At 43.3% G+C, this 20,501-nt stretch overlaps 1 protein-coding gene across 4 annotated transcripts in view; it reads left to right on the top strand.

Moving 5' to 3' along the window:
• AFF1 (ALF transcription elongation factor 1) overlaps positions 1-20,501 on the top strand; it is a 196,489-nt gene that overhangs the window by 161,670 nt on the left and 14,318 nt on the right. For 3 of the 4 annotated variants that reach the window (XM_079774786.1, XM_079774785.1, XM_079774787.1), the window contains 5 exons: positions 1,083-1,137; positions 1,259-1,296; positions 3,339-3,501; positions 9,982-10,917; positions 19,750-19,850. In XM_079774786.1, coding sequence (XP_079630912.1) covers positions 1,083-1,137; positions 1,259-1,296; positions 3,339-3,501; positions 9,982-10,917; positions 19,750-19,850 — 1,293 coding nt within the window. The remainder of the gene's footprint in view (positions 1-1,082; positions 1,138-1,258; positions 1,297-3,338; positions 3,502-9,981; positions 10,918-19,749; positions 19,851-20,501) is intronic. The other variant, XM_079774788.1, reaches the window with a different exon arrangement.

Raw genomic sequence — 20,501 nt, 5'->3', positions numbered from 1 at the left:
AAACATGTACAGACTGGAAAATGTTCACTTTTAATGTGTAGCTTCGTTATAAACCACACTGCCTAGAGATGAGTATTAATATAACTGAGCTGAATTTTTATGTTTTTCAGAATGAGAGCTGTAGGTTAAGCATGTTCTAAACGAAGATATTATTTGTATTACTACTCTTTCCACTGATCATTGTTCAAGCAAACGGAAGAGAATCTTTTTGTGGGCATGAACAATGGAGTTCAATATTAATAATGACCTTTGGACAAAAATGTAGGATAACGGCACTCTTTGGTGACTGTTGCCTTGATAGCTTCATACATCTTACTCTACATTTATTTAATTCAGATATAGTTCTTTAAGTAGTTTTTGTTTTCATTGATTGTAGAGAGATGAAGGGAGAGAGAGAGACAGAGAGACATCGATGTGAGAGAGAAATATCACATTGACTGGTTGCCTCCCATACGCATCCTGAATGGGGATCGAACCAGCAACCTGGGTATGTGCCCCGCTGGGAATCAAACCCACCACCTTTTGGTGCACAGGACAATGCTCCAACCAACTGAGCCACACTGGCCAGGGCTCCATATATAGTACTTTTTATAGCACTGTTTTAAGCATTCATCTGCAAATATTCATTCATCTACTCTGAACTCATTTAATGGTTGATCATTTATTCTAGTTGTCAGAGAATATAGAAGGAAATAATTTGAATGTATCCTGTCTTTCTCCTCTCTCTCTCCCTCCCTCCCTCCTTCCTTCTTTCCTTCCTTCCTTCCATCCTATGTACCTACCTACCATATGGACTTGGAACTACCATATGGGGCTGGCAACAACTCCCTGTCGCATGGTAGTTCTGCCTTTGATGCTCAGACATGGGAAAGATTCCATTTTGAGATAGTAAGGAGCTTGGACTGAACTACTTTGTGTTATGATTGTAAAACTTACATTTCCATGAAATAAAGTATTGGATTAATAAAAAAAAAACCTATCCCACCCCCATTTTAATCAGTCAGCATATTTTCTATTTATATGATAAAGGAGTTATTTGAAGTCATTGTAAATCTGCCCTGTCTGTGCCCCGCCCCTTCCAGCATGCTTGAAGATGACCTGCAGCTCAGTGACAGTGAGGACAGTGAGAGCGAGCAAGTAAGTTGTGTGTACCCCGTAACTCCCGGAGTCCTTTGAAATCTGTCTAACTTTTCTGACCTGCTTATCCTAACCTGTTTTTTTTCTTTTCCTCGTCCCCCTCCCCCTTGTGAATGCCTAGACCCCAGAGAAGCCTCCTTCCACAGCTGCACCGCCAAGGTACCGAGTGCGGGTTTCTCCCATCTACACCAATGTTTGCCGTTTTCTACCGAGGGGGCGATTACAGCCTTAACTTCCATAGCTTCTTCACGGGGAAGGAGAGGAGTATCACAGTTAAAAGAAAGCACCTGTTTACTATTTTGGAAGCTTCACTCAGCCTTAGAGAGGTTAACTCTATAAAGGGCAAGAGCCCTATCAGTGTAGGAGAAAAAAAATGTTGAGAGTTTAAAATAAGCCTGAATCACTTTCCTCAGTATTATGTAACCAGTATTTGAAAAGCTACGCCGAAGAGCCCAGTGTTTCTGTGAAAGTAACAGATTTGCTGTATTTTCAAAAATTATAAAGCCAAATTTTTCATGGTGGCTGTTTTCTTAGTCATGAATTTTCTAATTGTTTCTGTGGCTTTTCAAAATGGCCTGCAGTGCATTTCAGGGAGGTGGAAAATGGCACTGTTTTCATTTTGGAAACAGCTTGGCTATATTTTAGAAAACATGCTTTAATTTTTGCAAATGGAAACTAAACCACCTCTGGCATTGAATTTAATAATTTAATATGCCAATACCTGACCTCCACGGAGAGGAAAGAGTTAAATTACACTGTAGCTGTTTCACTCCCTTGAGATGTGGTCATCCATTCAGAGACAGGCTCAGCAATGGAAACCTTCCTCACATACCAGTGACGTGATGGTTAACGTGGAGGAAGCTCGTATAATTTTGCAAGGTCTTACAGAGTCATAAGCTCTGCTCATTTATTTATATTTCATTTTGTTCAGTAACTTCTAGTGGCTTATAATGACTCATATAAAATATGACAAACTAGCCTAACTTAAAAGAGGAGGAAAAGAAAATAGAAAAAAACAAAATGGGGATAAATCGGAGGCAGAAATAACACTAAGTGTATCTCATTCTGATTGTCTGTGGCTTAAGCTCTTCAGCTCCCAGTGTGAAAATGATCACAAACCTGACGCCGCATTTTATCTGAGGAAATTTTCATAGTATAGTGTGTTTGCTTTAAAATAACCTCACCTAGTGGTTTTATTTGTTATAATTTTTAAATTCTACTTTAATACAATTTTATTTAATAAATTTATTATTTAATGTTTTAGGTAGATTTGTAGGCTTTCAAGAGTATAGATATTGATTTATTGATTTGGCTAATTCCATTAAAACTGCAAGATTTAAGATACGTTTTGAAATTCTGTGTATGCCCAGCAGTGTTTTCTCATTAACCCAGAGCTATTGTCCTATTCGTTAAACCTGTAGTAGTTAATCTCTCCTTCAGCCGATAGTTGGAGGTCATCCTAAACCACTTATAAACAATGGCCTACTTCATAATTCTGTCCCAATATGTCGGGCTTGCTTTTGAAGTCACTTTCTAAAGGAAAACCCTATATATTTAATAGTCTTTGGGTATCATACAGTTAGTTCTCATCTAGACAGTAGAGAGATTTTCATGTATTGGCTGTTCTTTCATAAATGAACTTGTTTGGGATATCTGTATATCTGTATATCTATATCTATATATATCTATATCTATATATATGTCAGGAGTCAACAAACTTAAAGGTTCAGAAAGTAAATAGTTTAGGCTTTGTGGGCCATACAGTCTGTGTTAAAGCTAGTCAGCTCTGCTTTTACAGTATAAAAGCAGACAGATAATACAGAAAATAATGGGTGGATGTGTTCCAGTAAAACTTTATTTAGAAAAACAGGCAGCCGGCTCAGGCCATAGTTTATCAACCCCTGACATAAAGCACCAAGCATCTATGTTAAATTAGTGTAGCTTGAAACGCTTTCAGAAGCAAAATTCCACAGGCTTCTCTTTTACATTGTCATCTGATGAGCTATTTTAAGTTTTTTTTGGTTGATTTTTTGAGTCATTGTAGGCCTTTCTCTCAACTGGATGGTATGGTAATTTACTAATGTTGGGTAATACTGAGGCCCTTTCTTCTGAGTACCAGAAAAATGGGCAAAACAGGACACAAGTAGAAAGGGGATCCACCTTGCGTGGTGCCTTCAGATGATCTCTTGGTTGCTTTGCAGCGCTCCGCAGTCCCTTCCAGAAGCAGCAGCAGCGGCCTCAGCACATTCCAGTGGTGCGGAGTCAGAGAGCACCAGTGACTCAGACAGCTCCTCCGACTCGGAGAGCGAGAGCAGCTCAAGTGACAGCGAGGAGAATGAGCCCCAGGACACTCCGGCTCCCGAGGTACCGTGTCCCCTCCAGGAGACCGTCCCAGACGGCAGCATTGGGGGCTGGAGTCTGCCGTAGGCCAGACCAGGAGACTGAGTGGCTCTGTCCCCTGGGGCAGTGCTTCCCTGCTCCTGCTTGTGTAGAACAGGCTGTTTCTATTTACTTGTTTCTTACCAGACATTTGGCGGTGGAGGTTTGGGAGAGAGGTCTTCTCTCTTCTGTTTAAAACGATAGGTTCTTCTCTGTTGTTGCTAGTGTGTTTTGAAGAGCAACTCATTAAGGATGTTTGCACACCCTTTTCTTTTCCCTTCTCTTGAAAAAGAAAACTCATTTTTAGTGGGCCCCTGTTTTAATATTAATGAGATTTCTTTTTGAAATTTCAGGAATGCATGAATTAAGGAAATCAAAAGGAGACAGTGTGCTTTAGCAAAGGGCAGGAGCATGAACTAGAAATAAGTCATCAGAGGTTCTATTTTTGAATCACTAAAAGCCATGCATTAAATGGATGGTGACATGATTTTGCCAGGGCTGTGTTTCTGCGCCCTCTGCCCCATGCAAAACAGGGACAATTGTGTTCGCCTGTCGCCGCCCCCTGGGAAATATTGTAAAGATAAACAGATGAAGTTGAAAAATCTCAAACACCACATGTATCTAGAGGATTTATGCTGCCTCCTGGATTGTCAAGCACAAGAAATTTAGTAACAACTAATGAGGTTGCCAAATGCCCTCAAAACTTGGAGTAGCAATATAAAAATCATGCTGGGGAAGGACACTTAGAGGAAAGGGAAGGCAATTGTGGAAGACCAGCTTGTATAGAGAGAATGATTCTGCATATTTAAGATGGGAATTCTGAAAAATGAGACTTTCTAATTAAGGAAGTGTTCAGGTTCTCAGTATCTGTCTCTGCTGTTTAGAAAGCAAGGCAGTTAGTTCCACTACCGCATTAACCGAATCCATCTGGAGATCATGGAGCGAGAGCCATGTCTGAGGGCAAGGGAGGCTGAAAAAGCTACCGACTGTCATTTTTGTTAGATGTGAGTGTGCGTCTGGCACAGAGTAAGTGCTCAGTAAGTGTGTTTTGGAGTGCATAAACATAGATCAGCATGAACTGCACTTGGAGTGCCTTTCAGGTTTTAGAAACTACTCTCTGTGTTTCTGGGTTCTCTGTTTCCTGTGTGATCTAATTACTGTTGAGGTGATTTTCCTGTGCCCCAGGGAAAAAGATACTGAATATGCTCTGCAGACAAACTATGTGGTTGTTCATGTTAATGTTTAGAAGATCTTTGCTTTGTGTCTTACCTTCTTCAATAAGAAAAATCTGTGTGCTCATTATGTTACTGATAGAACAGAATTCAATTAAGTAATAAAATTCGATTCAAATAAAGTAGAAATGGCACAGATTTGACTGAATAGTTGAAATTTTAAAGAAAGATTAATCTGGTATTTGATTTAATGAAACAATTACGTCTTGTGCTCAAGTGGTTACTGAAATAGAATTAGTCTTAGATAAAAAAATTAATGTTCCCACCCTAACTTATTATAGTTATTTATTTATTAAAATGTTAGTTCATGTCTCCCTTGCTGGTTTGGCTCAGTAGATAGAGCATCGGCCAGCAGACTGAAGGGTCCCAGGTTTGATTCCAGCCAAGGGCACATGCCTGGGTTTCGGGCTCAATCCCCAGTAGGGGGCGTGCAGGAGCCAGCCAATCAATGATTCTCATCATTAATGTTTCTCTCTCTCTCTCCCTCTCCCTTCCTCTCTGAAATCAATAAAAATATATTTAAAACAGTAAAATAAATAAATAAAATGTTAGTTCATGTCTTTTATTCACCCACATTCAATTAGATGTCTTCTGGTTTGTTGAAGCAATAGGTCAGACATTTGCCACAATGATGTCTGTCAACATGGCTGGCCACAGAAACTCCAGTACACATTCCTGCAGGGCACTCCCAACAAAGGCGACTGATTTGACCTTTCTCATCCACCTTTTAAAACACACACACACACACACACACACACACACACACACACACGTATTTTCAGAGAGGAAGGCAGAGGGAGAGGTAGATAGAAACGTCAGTGATGAGAGAAAATTATTGATCGGCTGCCTTCTGGATGGGGCCTGCAGCCCAGGCATGCCCTGACCAAGATTGGAACCGTGCCTTCCTGGTTCATAGGTCAACGCTCAACCACTGAGCCACGCCCCAGTTGGGCCCATCCACCTTTTACAGTACTTCAGGACAGCAGCTTAACCTTCTTTCTCTCATGCTCATTCTTGGGAGTGGTGTAAGAATTCTTCCTTTTCTTACCACCACCACAGAAAAGAGTGGACTCCTTTGGAATGTTGTAGGCAGACAAAATACGTCCACTTCCCGTTGTTTGCCAGTAAAGACCAATCTCCTGATGAGAAGGAATTCCTTATCCTAGACCTTGGCCTTTACATTTTCTGTTGTATCCCAGGGTTTCACCTTGAGAGTGATGGTCTTCTCCATAAGGGTTTTCATGAAAATTTGCATCTTTGCAGCAGTTCCACCACAGATGTCATATGGAAAAAAGTCTGTTTTTTTAAATTACCTTACTAAATAGGTCCATATTTGTACTTTTGTGTTGCTGTGCAAATCTAGCCTTGGTATAATTTGTATGTTATATATTGAGGTTCAGCTTCCCCAGAAATAGTTTGTCTTTGCCTAGATTTTTAAACCTTTAATTTTAACTACTTTTCTTTCCTTTTAAAATAAATGTTTGCATTATTGTAAATCTTCTGTATTAGTTGAGAATAACATGAATTTCATACATAACAGGCCATAGTTACTAGTTATTACTTTATCTTTTTAAAATTCTATTTTTAATGCTGAAAATTTTGCTTTTTATGGCTCGATTTTAAGTTCATTTGATGAAGTAGTTTAGTAATCTTTTGAGAATCTGAAATGCTGTCTGCCTGCCCAGTGAGCTGGTGGGGAACTTGGGGAAAATCAGTGTTTGCTTTACAGTGGGGATCAAAATACAAAATGTGTGAGACACCTCACTTTCTTTCCGGTTCAGTGAAGTTCAGGGGGAAAGAATTATTCTGTTCTCCGTTATTCGGGGATCTTCTTAGTTTTCTAATCTATTCATTGTCCATTTCTTTGGTAGTTTGCTACCTTTGGGTGGTTGCCTGTGAGGTTCTTAACCCTCATTCAACCCTAAAAGGTTGGTAGCTTTCTTTTCACCTCTAGTGTAGCACTGAAGATTCAAACCAATAGCCCTTTAACTCTGAAGCCTTTTTATTTGCTACTACACCATGCTGCTTCTCTCCTTCCTTCTTTGCTTTTCATTGCCTTTTAATTTTTGGGTGCGTACTCCCTCACAACTAGGATGATTTACTTAGAACAGTAGGTGTCTATTGTGCATAGCTCAAAACTTTCTGTTCAAAATCATAATTCACTCTAAAATATATGAACTTTTGCCAGTTGAAAAGTTAGGAGAGGTAAAACATTTATTAAAATGCTGAATGAAATTGATCATATTTTTTTCACTTGCAGTGTTTGGGCTGCTCCAACCCTAGGAGGCTGGAGGTGGGGTATAAGGAGTGGCAGAGGAAAAATGAAAGCTTAAACCTTGATCCTAGCCAGTACTTACATTCTTAAAATTCATTTTAAATCTAGTTTTAATAGATCCCTTATGTAAAAGTTTCCCCCACCCCAATGGCTAAATAATGTCTGATCTGGAAGAAATTCTGTCATCCACTGTACATCTTTATGTCTTTATAAGTAGGTATACAGAAAGGATTGTCCCTGTCCTTTCCCCTCCATCTGGGCACAGTGGCTCAATTTTACCCTGCAATTGGGCCATACGCCTTCTGGGCATTTTAGGACTGCAGTAGAGGAAAATGTGTTTTATTTCTGTAACCAGGACATTCCTTTAGGGACTACTAAATGTATCCAATACTGTCCTGTTTGGGGAGAGAAGGAGCAAATGATATCTATACCAGGATTAACTTTTCTTTTTGGTTCCCGAATAAATACTTTTCTACCAAGCATGTCAGTGACTGGAATGCAGTTGTAAACATAGCCCTGATGAGATCTAGCCATACCTTTCCCAAGAAAGGGTTTGGTTCCTGATGTGATTGGCAAGTGACTCATGCCTTGTCCCCAGCTAACCACTGGTATTAACCACACCCTGAAGTCTTTGCAGGAACTAGTATTTGACAAGCAGATATTGTGTGCTAATCTTTTCTCTACCTTTAACAGTCATCCTGTCTTGCTAGACTATTGAATACAGTTGTAGATTATATGTGACAAAATCCCTGGCACTTAGAGTAGTTTCCTTCTTCCCTCCCTCCCTGCTCTGAAAAATCAAATGTGAGCCTTGGTATAGAGCTGATGTAGGTATTGGGAACTGTAAAGGAGGTATGTTATCCTAAGCAGCAGCATGGGGTAAGCAGAAAAAAGCAGTTATGCAGCTATCTTTCTGCTGAAGTTTGGCCCTATCTAGTTCCTTTCAGGTCTAATCTGTTTCAATCACACTAAGTCCAAACCAAGTACCTGATCATTTCATTACCGAACTTTTTTCTGGTCAAAAAGATTTTACATTATATCCACCTATCTTCCCTGTATTAAGTTCACATGTTTTTATAGAGTTGAATTATTTGGGATATTTCACTTGGGAAAATTGTTAGCAATCTTCCCCGTAAAACATTGTCCACCTATGGATATGGATCTCCTTATCCATAATTGAGTCAGTTAAATCCCATGTGGAATGTCTTTCCCTTAACTTCCTGGTGCATTCATACAAACCACCTGTCAGATGGATCTTAAGGAAAACATGCAGCATGAAATGATGTGCTTCCCTTTAAGAAAAATATAATCGCTGCTCACTCTATTAGATATTAATATTTTTATTCAGCATATTTATGGGCACAGTAATACACCTATCGGAATGCTCAAATTAAAATCTCAATGTACACCACCATGTGTAAGACATAATAGTGGAACTTGGAGATGCAGAGGTCTCTGTCATTCTGTTAATAATATCTAGCACCTAGTTGGAGAGAGAGAATGGGATGCACTAACCATCAGTTAGCAACAGAGATTTATGAGATAACAGATGTCAGGGACTTCTGCTTATTTGTCAAATCAGTTCATAGATAATCAGTCAAATCCCATTGCTCTGAATTGTGTGCTGTGGAGCCTCCCCTATGTGGAACCTCCACAGCACACAATTCAGAGCAATGGGATTTGACTGATTATCTATGAACTCATTAGAAAAATAGGTGGCATTTCAGCTCAGATTGCCTAAAACAAGAAACATAATGCTTGATTTTTAAAGACTTCAAATGGGACTGAAGCTCATCTAATGTGACCTGACTTGACTCTTTTTTTTTAAATGTTGTATTTTATTTATTGATTTGAGAGAGAGAGAAAAACATTAATGTGAGAAAAAAAATCAATTTAGGTTGCCTACTGCATGTGCCCCAACTGGGCATTGAGCCTGCAACCTGGCTATGTGCCCTGACCAGGAATTGAACCTGTGACCTTTCGGTGCAGGGAACAATGGTCAACCAACTGAGCCCTAAGGCCAGGGTGACCTCACCTAACTCTTTTTATCAAGGTGTAAAATTTGAAAATCAACATGTATCTGTGATACAGGGAAACCTTTCACAGATAAATGTTTACAATGTTTTTAAGTAAATATGAGAAATTATATCTAGTTTTGAAGAAAGCAAATATTAGTTGAAAAGTACACTGAGTGGCCAGATTATTATGATCTCTGAATGCATAATAATCTGGCCACTCAGAGTGTGTGTGTGTGTGTGTGTGTGTGTGTGTGTGTATTAGAGGCCCGGTGCATGAATTCGTGCATGGGTGGGATCCGGCCAGCCTGGCCAGGGGGAAGGGACATGGGCAGTTGGCAGGCTGCCTGCTGGTCGAACTCCTGGTCTAGGGGACAATTTGCATATTAGCCTTTTATTATATAGGATTATATAGGATATACACTGAGTGGCCAGATTATTATGCGTTCAGAGATCATAATAATCTGGACACTCAGTGTATATCAAGAAAAGGATAAAGTATGAAACCCATAGATAATCACCAAGACTTAGTTTATGAATTAGCCTTTTTTTGAAAATGCTTGAGAAAAGGATTCTTTGTATTCCCTATTATTTTCTGATAGAATAGTCTACAAACCAAAAATGTGTCAATTCTGTTTAAATTAATACTGTAATTACCATTAGAACAAAATATTTATGTAGCAGAGATTTCTCAGCAGTTGTCTATAGTCTACATTGGTCACTATTTAATGGTCACTATCTACCTAAGCAGAATTCCTGTAGCATTAAACATTTGGAAAATGGTCTTAAGAGTCAATTGTTACAGAATTTGACCTGTAATTTGAGGAGGGTAAAAAGGATCTCAATTCGTAGGTTTGGGATGACAGGATGTAGTATTGAGTAACACAGGGAAGAATTAATCATCTTTGGCCAGTTACCACTTTTCTCTTTTTCCTTGTTTTAGCCCGAGCCTCCTACAACAAACAAATGGCAGCTCGACAACTGGCTGACCAAAGTCAACCAGCCGGCAGCGCCACCAGAGGCCCTGGGGAGTGCAGCGCCCCCACTGCGGCACCCAGACGGGAAGGGCAAGGGTGGTGACGGTGGCCCCACTAGTCACGAGCATTCAGAATCCAAAGACCCTCCCCCGAAAAGCTCCAGCAGAGCAGCCCGGGTCCCTCCCGAAGGCTCCCACACTGGCAAGAGGAGTTGTCAGAAGTCCCCTGCCCAACAGGAGCCGCCACAGAGGCAAACCGTTGGAACCAAACAACCCAAAAAACCTGTCAAGGCCTCTGCCCCTGCAGAATCTCGGGCCAGTTTGCAGGTGGAGAGTGAGCCGGGACTTCCCCACAGCGCCAAGGATCAGCCTTCCAAAGACAAGCCCAAGGTGAAGACGAAAGGGAGGCCGCGTGCTGGAGACAGAGAGCCTAAGCCAGCGGTGCCCACGCCCAGCGAGAAGAAGAGGCACAGGGGCGGGCCCCCAGCCCCCACAAAGGCACTCTCCGGTCCTGAGCCCACGAAGGACAATGTGGAGGACAGGAGCCCTGAGCACTTGGCCCTCGTCCCCCTGACTCACAGCCAGGGCCCCAAGCACGACAACAGCAGTGGTGGCAGGACTAGTGGCTGTCGCCGGGCCGTGGTGGTGCAGGAGGACCCTGGGAAGGACAAACTTCAGGTGCCTTTGAGAGACACCAAGCTGCTCTCCCCGCTCAGGGACACTCCTCCCCTGCAAAGCTTGGTGGTGAAGATAACTCTCGACCTCCTCTCTTGGGTTCCCCAGCCACCTGGGAAGGGGAGTCGCCAGAAGAAACCAGAGGACAAGCAGCCACCGGCAGGGAAGAAGCTGGATTCTGAGAAGAGAAGCTCCGACAACTCAAGCAAGTTGGCCAAAAAGAGAAGGGTGAGTGCGGGGCCTGGCCTTCCCCTGCAGGGTGGCCGGTACCTGCTGTTCTTCACTTAGGGCTGTCTTTGGCCATGACTCTAGCCCTGAGTTGTCTAGGAGAGGCGGGAAGTGTTTGTTCAGATTAGATCCAGGCTTTGCTCCTAAGCCAGGTACTCCTCCATTATAGACCTGGGTACTTGCCACTCCGCAGACGGGCATTACCAGGCACCAGAGCCCTTCAGCAGTCTCACTGGTTTGCAAAAGGAGGAGGCAGTTATTGGAAATGATATTTTATTTTAGGATAATGTAGCATTTGGGGGTGCTTTTTTATTTATTCTGGTAACATTGATATTTACCACTTGGTCCATTCGATTTTGCCCTAGAAATTAAAACCTTACATGAATTGCAGTGTTAATTAGTATTCCAAATTCCTGAAAGCACTGCTATACACTGAAATTTGCTCCTGTAGTATAACCTTTTTGATACTGGTATTACAGCCACATTTTAGCTCATGGCCACATAATACCTCATTAATTTGAACACACCAGATTTAGACTCTGTGCCCTCCATTATTGACTTACTAATAAGCAGAGCATTATTTTAAAAGGTTTTAGAGCTTATTAAGCGGTTAGGACATCCTGTTGAATAATATAGGCTGGAATGGTATCTCGTAAAGTATTAAAAATCTGTCAGTTTCATTTTTTATTACAATTTTTGGAAGTTTCACTTAAAGAATGACATAGTTTTTTAAAAAAAGGAAAAAACAATCTCTGCATTAAGAACCTCAGTTCCATGGACATAACACTATTTTGGACAGTTTCCTTCCTTCCGTTATTCTTCATCATTGAGCTCCTGATAGTTGGTTTTTGCTGCTTCTTGGTGATGAAAGTATGGTGAGTGTTTCCGTCAGTGGCATTCCCATGAAAACCTGCCTAAGACTCAGAGGGAAGGGCACTAGGAAAGCCAGCTCTTCCTGCTGAGGAGTCCAATGGTGCACACTCTACGCTGAGCTGCTTCCTCAGTTGTGGAAGTTGAGCTAAGAATAACAAAGGACACAGCTATGAGGCAGCCTCCTGTCATGTCTGTGATTCAGCCGATTACTCCACTAGTTAAAAATATAACATGACTCTAACAAGTAGTCCGGGTGGCTGTCTTGTCCAGACCCTTGTCAAATGGGACACGAGGGTATTGCCACCATGATTGGAGTGGGCTGAGGTCATGTGCTAATTGGCGGTGTTGTTTCAGCTAGAAGAGGGCATATTTTCTCTCCTGTCCAAGAACCACGAAAACGATGTGTGTTAAAGGTGTGAAACTTGGTGGAGGAAATTGTGGTGGACTTGGCTAGGAAAAGTACCTGTGTTTAATATATCTGAAAAGATTTCAAAAATACACTCATTTACCTCCTCCTCCTGGGAAATCTTTTATCTCCTATCCCCTGCCAAGGTCTTGTCTGGTTTCCAATGCGAACTTTCTGCATTAGCTGGAGTGAGAAGCATTAACTTCTAAAATGCTTACTAACAGGTGGACATGTTGGAAGTGGCAGGCTCCCCAGAGGGTGTTCAGCCCAGTCTGTACTCCGTGCAAATCTGGAAGTGCTGCTCGCAGCCCCAAAAGGCTCTCCGCTCGCCCTGCTGACTATGTGAGCCGTGCCTCCCACAGCCGTGCGCAGCCCTTGGCCGAGCTCCGCGCGGGCAGCTCGTTTATCATGCTGTTGGGAGGATGGAGAAATAATGACCCTCGTCGTAGTCAGGAATGTGCTTCTTTAAAGCCCGGGCCAGCAGCGGAGAGCTCCGCCCGGGAACAGTCTGCCTCTGCTGTGGCAGTGACAGGGCCAGGGCCTGAACCGGTGGTTCCAAGCCCTGGCTGCTCATTGCGGTCACCTGGGGAGCTTGTAGGCCTGGTGGCAGGGTGCCCACCCTCAAACCCCTCACCCCACTGGTATTTTTAAATTCTCAGTTAATCCTAACGCCTATGGGCCCGGGAACCCCTGAAGCAGAGCCTTACTTCAGGGCCAACATTGTACAAAGCCAGTTCTTTCGGTGGAGAAATCCCTCCATGTGCTTTGCTTAGACGCCATGGATCTAACAACCAGGAATCCTTGCTTTAAGTATGTCAACAGTTAAACACATAGAAGCTTTTGGATAAATACATACAAAAATCAGCTCACTGTATACTTATTTCAGGATCAGAGAATCGTGTGTCACTTGGTTTTGCTTCCTGCTGGGTTCCAGGTGTGATTAATATTGAGCATTAGCCTCAGGTCCTTCCCCGTGTGGGCCGGGCTCCCCCTGTCTTGTCAGGATCCCGACTCTGGTCAGAGCATCGGCTGCTCCCGTGGGCCTGGGCCCCGTGGCAGAGGCAGGGCTGTCCTCTCTAGGCTGGGGTGCTATTTCCCAAATTTGGGTGGTGGAGACTTGTTCATGTTCTTCATTCTAAGTGCCATCACTAGAAAAAGCTCTCTGAGGATGTAGTGAGAGCAGTGGGGCAGTGTGCCTGATCGTTCACGTTTGGGGAATTTAGTGTTTTTATTTAAAGGCCCTTTAGGTCTGTTCCGCTCCTGGTGCAAAATTTAGCAAATATTTTTCAGGGGGTGAGCAGACCCTTGAAGCCATTTTAGACTTAAAAGTATGGGAAGATAATCATAGAGTTGCTGGTGATTAACAGCTGTGATGAAGCCACTAGGTGTGGCACCTATACATGTGTGCTCATGGTTCTGTATATGCAATGTTACTCCCTTAAAGGAGCGGGTAGGAAACAATTCACGAGGAAAAGTGTGGGAATTGTGAGGGTTAATAGGCATGAACACACAGTGCTCTCTACATAAACTACCGAAGTTCATCATCCGAGTACAGTTTAGAATTTTAAAAAATACAATCTGTGTTTTTTTTGGCTTAAATAATTTTTAAACCAAGGTTATGTTATTCCAGGTTTGGAAGGAAAATTGAAGTTGAAAAGCTCAATATAATACACAGGCCAGTGCCATTGACAGTGTCTAAAAATGCACTAGCGTGCATGGAGCTTCCTGTGTGAGCTAGACCTTATTCTGACACTTTATAGCTAACTAGAGGCCTGGTGCACAAAATTCATTCATGGGGTGGGGGGGTTCCCCTCAGCCCAGCCTGTACCCTCTCCAATCCGAGACCCCTCGGGGGATGTGTGACTGCCAGTTTAGGCCCGATCCCCCTAAACCTGCAGTTGGACATCCCTCTCACAATCCGGGACCGCTGGCTCCTAACTGCTCACCTGCCTGCCTGATCACCCCTAACTGCCCCCCCTGCCGGCCTGGTCATCCCACACAGCCTGCTGTTCAGTCGTTTGGTCGTCCCTCACTAACCCTCCTGCTGGCCTTGTTGCCACACGCAGCCTGCTGTTTGGTCGTTACTGTTACTGTGACAGTGTCCCAGACAATTTGCATAGTCCTCTATTATTAGTATAGATAGTTAATTTAATTCAGTTGTTGTTGTTTTTTTAATAAATTGCCTTTCAAAAAAATTGCTAGACTGTCTTAGTCATTTCAATAAATAGCAAGGCAGGGAGGTACATTCATCCAGGTCTTTTCCTTTTTCTATATATTCTTTTACTGACCAAGAAGCTTTGACATTTTTGGAAACAAATTTCACTCCCTCATTTATCCAGGTTTTGAGTCCTGGGGAAGGGAAGTTAGGGGATGTGGTGGGGAAATGTGCATTGTTATTGCTTGAGGATGGTTGTTGGTTCAGTCCCCTTCTATCCAAGCTCCAACTGCCCTTTCTTCAGTTGTTTCTCCAGATCAACATTCTCAGTTATCTTTCAAAATCAAGGGTTTGAAAAGTCATTCCTTCTAATTTCCTGAAGCCACTTCAATCTAATTTCTTCATGCTTGTTAGTTACTCTGAAAAGAACATTGTAACCATATGCATGTTAAGACTGTTTTAAGCCATTCTAATGCCTGTGCCTTCCCTCACCAAAAAGAAGAAAGAAAGTGGATTGATTTTCCTTTTCTGTAGTACATATCCCAGAGAGTACAAAACCTGTCTCCTCAGTAAGCTGCCCTCTCTCTTGGTGCTGACTTGGACGTGGCGTTTGCTTGTCATCTTTGTGTTGAACCTCCTGCAGAGACACATCCAGAGAAGTACCTAGATTTCCCATCAGGCTGCTTCTCCACTTCCTTTGCCCCGAGTGCTACCAAGGTCATTTGCTTCCCTGTAGGAGAAAAAGACCATCCTAGAATTTGAGTGCTGAGACCTTACAGGTCACTTGTCCAGGCGCACCTTATATGCTCATGGCCATATAATGACATATGTGGCTGTTTAGTAAAAGCAGCCATGGAGCTCAGGTATGTGGACTCCTCCCAGCCCAGGGGTTTATCGTCTCTTTCATAGTGTCCAGTGAGGAGAGAGTCACAAGGTCATAGTTCAAGAACAGTGTACTGACTGGTGGTTATAATATCCTGGTCTATCCCTCTATTGCTCACACCCTTGTTGCCCCAGTACTCCCCCCACCCCCACCCCCATACTCCTTCTCCACTTCAGTTTCTCTTTCAGATGCCCCTCATCTCCCCATCACAGCCACGCTCCCAAAACATTCTCCTAACACCTTATTAGAAACACTGGTGCCCAAATTGGCGTCAGTTCTGAAAAAGCCACCGTCATTTCCCTGCTACATGCAGGAACCTCGCCCGTGAGCCCGCTGTTGGGCAGCAGCAGGCCGCCCTGCAGCATTCTCTTCCAGAAACCACCTTGGTCTCACGTTCCCAGCTCTTCCTTTTATGGGCTTCTTTCTTTCAGTAATCCATGGCTGCCTGACCCAACAGGTTAAGAAAAGCAAGCAAGTCAGTTCGGACCAGGTTGGCAGCCAGCAGCCTCCTTTTGTTGTAGGTACAGCACCACTGAGACACTTATCCTTCTGGGAAAGGGACCTTCCAACCCCAACCTCAGGCAGGATTCCTGAAATGGAGGCTGATCTGGGCTCAGCCACAGGGCAAAGGAGACTTCTCTTTCCTTTACGAGAGAGTACTTCTCCCTCATCTCATTTCCCAATGGCTCCTTGATCTAGAAAAATCCCAAAGATTCCTTGCCTTCTGCTTTCCACTCCTGAAATTCACGTCTGCGTTTCCTGCCGCCCAGTAGGGCAAGGCTCCCTTCCTACCTCTGTCCACTTAAAGTGGCAGTGCCGGCCTGCTCCCGGGACCTCAGCTGCGAAACCTAGCTTCCATGCCAGGGAACAGATCCTCACTGAGTGCCTGCTCCAGGGAAGCCGCTGGGACTGTTCCAGGCAGAAGACAGGTTCCAAGTGCACACTGGACAGAAATACTAGCCTCAGGCCCACAGGCTCCACTACGGCAAGCAAGCGAAGCGAGCAGTAGGATTTTTGCTTGATTTGGTTTAATGGCTAACTCTCTACCAGCTTACAGAATATTATCAGCTAAGTTCCTTTATGCAAATATAAAGCACATTATTCCAGTAAGTGCCAGCACGGTTGTCAGTGCTAGCCTTGATACTGAGCTTGACCTTAGTCAAAAGGCCGAGAAGCTTAATGCCTCGAAATCAGTACTGCTGATTGCTTGTTTTGGGAGCTGTTCTCTTAAATCACTGATTGGCACAAGCCAGGGTTGTAACAACCAGTTTGTGAGGATTGACTCACTAGGAATCTGATTTCATGTGTGATTTACAGCAGTCCGTGGACCACTGATGGTCCGTGAGTTCCGAAAGGTTGGCAACCGTTGGTCTAGAACAGTGGTCGGCAAACTCATTAGTCAACAGAGCCAAATATCAACAGTACGACGATTGAAATTTCTTTTGAGAGCCAAGTTTTTTAAACTTAAACTTCTTCTAACGCCACTTCTTCAAAATAGACTTGCCCAGGCCCTGGTATTTTGTGGAAGAGCCACACTCAAGGGGCCAAAGAGCCGCATGTGGCTCGCGAGCCGCAGTTTGCCGACCACGGGTCTAGAAGGTCTGTCACTTTGGTTTATAGTTATAGCTAGCAAGTCCTAAGCAGCAGGGAAACATAAAAACAAAAATTAACACTCATTCCATGTCTGGGCTCTGATGTTTTCTTTAGGGTGCAACTGTGTGGAGGGTTTGCCTTGGAAACTTACCCTGTGTGTCATTAACTGCCTAGAAAAACCTTCCGTTGCAAAAAGTATACGTTACTACCTCACATACAATATCTGGGTATTTTAGCAAAATCTGTGATTTTTCCCAGAGATAACTTTTCCGTCTTGCACTGCTTGTAAGGCCTGCTTTGCAGCCTTTAATCTAAAACTCGAGAGAACCCACTAGGTCTGTGAGTGGCAGAGCCTCTGGGCGTGCAGTACGTTAAGTAATGACAAGGGTGCCCCGGTAGTAGGGTTCTCTCTTGACCCAGTCATTTCCCACTTACTCTTTTTTTCTCTGCCAGCCTTGGCTGCCTCTCAGGTGTTAGCATTGTGAACTGTTGCGTGGAGGCCTGCACGCTGTGCCGAGCCCCCACAGGCTTCCTTTCTCCTGAGCTCCGCGCCAGGCTGAAGGCCGCTGGGACACGGCTGGGTGAAATGTCCTATCTTGTTCCAGTTGTGCCTTTAGGACGTGCTTCTTTATGTCACATCTTATCTCCTTATTGGGGATACTTTTTCTCCAGTCTTCTTTACTGAACGGTTATATTTCTGAGGAGCTGATTTGCTATGTCACCTGTACATTTTATAATTCCTCCGTCGCATTGGCTACCTGGGAGTTCAGAGCACCGTGTGCAGATTACCTCTAGAGAAGTGTGCAGAACAGCACAGCCCCCTAAGAAGTAAACTAAACATTTCCAGCATCCACATTAAAGAAAACCAGTTAAATCGCTTTTAATAATTTGTTTTATCAAATATATCCAAATATCACCACTTTAACACTTAATCAAAATGAAAATTGTTACATTTCCCTTTTTACACTAAGTCTTCGAAGTCACAGTGTCTTCAGTCAGGCACTGCTGGGTGCCAGGCTGTCGGGTGGGAGTGTGCCGGACAGGACAGTGCAGAACGGACGGCCTCTGGGGCACACGCCATCCCTTGGATTTAAGTTCTCCCCTGCCCAGACTTTCCCTTCTTAATGTTCTCACTTGTGCGCACACCAAGAGATGAAAAACAAGCGTCTTTAGAAGCCACCTGGAATGAGACAAGAAGTTTTTCCCCAGAGGCTGAGGAAGGGGAACGGAAGCCCTCTCGGCACATCTGTGTGCGTGCAGCCTGCCAGGAGCAGTGTGTGTTTTTGCTACTTCCCCTGCTTTGGAGCAGGGTCAGGCTGCTCTTAGTGTCTGGGCAGAGCTTGGACCTGCGCATCTTAATTTATTCATTTTTCTTGGAGGAAGTCAGCGAACGGGAGAGAGACAGTGGTGAAAACTGGGGCTTCCTGCAGTCAGTGAATTTGAAGAATGTTTTTTTCCTTTAAGGTTTAAGAGAGGATTTCAGGTTTTTAAGGGATTGTCCTAGATTGGCTGGTGGTGTCCCAGATTTCTGTCTCGGTGAACTGACAGTTGGAGGAGTTTAATTCTAAATGCGCATCACAATTACCTGAAGGGCTCGCACCAATCCCTTGACTGTCACTTGCTCGAGAGGTAGTAGCTCCTTCCCAGGGGGCATTGCTGAGCCCAGACCGTGGGCAGGAGGCCACCGTGAAGCCACTGGGTCGACATGTAGACTTTGTGTAAACTTGGTGTGCGTGTTGACAGGTGAGCACAAGCACATAGAAGACTTTTGCCATGAAGAATTCTCTGTTCTCTTAATGTTTCATTATCTCACACTTTAGTTGGTACAAAGGGATGTTTTGAGGTGCTTAACTTGGTGGAATTATATATCCCTTCTCATCACTCTTCCCTCACTAAAATTATATTTACAATTCTTCATTTTCTGTCAAAGTGCTTGAAAAACGTAAGACTATATATGTGGAGAAAGACATAAAGACAGTATTTAAAAAAAAAACACAAACAACTGGTATCTACCTGACTAGGCAGCTCAGTTGGTTGGAATGTCCTGTATACCAAAGGTGGCAGGTCCGAATTTCCTGTCAGGGCACATACCTAGGTATGGGGCGCATATGGAGGCAACCTGTCGATGCTTCTCTCTCCCTCTCCGTCTGTCTCTCCCTCTCTCCCCCCCTGTTTCCCCCCCTTCTCTTTTTCCCCCTCTCTCTCTAAAGATAAATAAAAACATATCCTCCAGTGAGGATTTAAAATTAATAATAATAAACAAAAGAATTGGTATCAATGGAAGAGAAAGTTAGCTGAATCTCAAAACAATTATTCTTATTTGTTGTGCCTTTCTGGTTTTGTCTATAAGCTATCTAGACAGGATTTTTGTAGCCTGTTCCATTTTCAACAATATACTTGTTTTTTTTCATTAGAAGAAAAGCTAAGCTTTAAGTACTCCACTCCTAATTTTATTATGACCAATAAATAAGTGTAGATAAGTGGATGGTTCTTTTGAAAGAAGGGGAGGAACCTTACTCAGAAAATTATCAGTTGTTACTTGATGTGATCTGCATGTTTTATTGATTCTTTTTTATTTAGGAAAGTAGCAATGATGTGTCTACTACAATGAAGTCTACTACTATTCTTCTTATTAGCTATTACTTCGACACCCTCCCCTTCCTGCCTATGAAGAATAGTCCTTCCTGGTGCAAAGCCTGGTCTCTCCACAGGTTACTAATATCCAATCTAGATTGCCTTCCTCCCTCACCCACAACGCACACACACACACACACAGTGTAGGTACTGAGAAGGCTGCTGTGTGTGTATAGACAGATGTCTCCAACAGTCTAATCATTCTCACTGCCTTTGCTGTATATTTTTTCCTATTTTGCCTGTACAGTTATGTTTGTAACAATTTACTTTGTTATATTACTATCATAGGGTGAAGCAGAGAGAGACCATGATAGCAAGAAAGTCAGACTGGAGAAAGAGGTTAAATCACAGCCATCGTCATCCTCCCACAAAGAAGCTTCTAAGACGAAGTGAGTATAGAGATTAGGAGCATACTAGGAAGGCGAGTGAGTCTTCTTGTGTCGGATGTGTGGAGGCATGGAGTGCTACACTTGTTCAGCTCCTTCTGATGATGCGCCGAGTTTGTTTCCATCTGCTTTCGTCACATGGACCTTCTAGGAATTAACAGGTCATTGGGCAGCAAGCTTGGGTTTATCCAATGTATTTCAACAGTGGAAAATCCCCTAAAAACCTGGAATTAATTTCTTTCTAAAGGGATTTTTACATTAAAAATAAGAAAGGTGCTATTATTATCCCTATTTTGCAGAAGTGGAAACTGAGGCACACAGAGAGAAAATGACTTGTCCAAAGTCACAGAAAGTAACTATTATTCTCTGATTTGTTCAAGAAATTACTTCCCAAAATGACGTGGTGCCACAGTGCTTAATGTCCCCATGTCGGAGGGATTTGCGAGAGCAAGGAGTCAGAGTGAAAGCTGAGGCTGGGCTTGCCTGCTTGTCAGAGAGAGGGACAGGTTGGGGAGTAGCTAACGCAGACTGGCTTGTCAAGAGAAGTCAGGACCGCAAGCTTCGAGACGGGTCACATAACTTCATTTATCACTCGGCGATAGGACTGGAGTTTTAAAAGTCCCTGAAATGTGGCCTTGTACAGCAGTGGATTTC

The sequence above is a fragment of the Cnephaeus nilssonii genome (assembly GCF_951640355.1).
Source record: "Cnephaeus nilssonii genome assembly, chromosome: 1".
Taxonomy (NCBI): domain Eukaryota; kingdom Metazoa; phylum Chordata; class Mammalia; order Chiroptera; family Vespertilionidae; genus Cnephaeus; species Cnephaeus nilssonii.
Note: the sequence above shows the minus strand (reverse complement) of the source record. Positions and strands in the feature narration are given on the sequence as shown.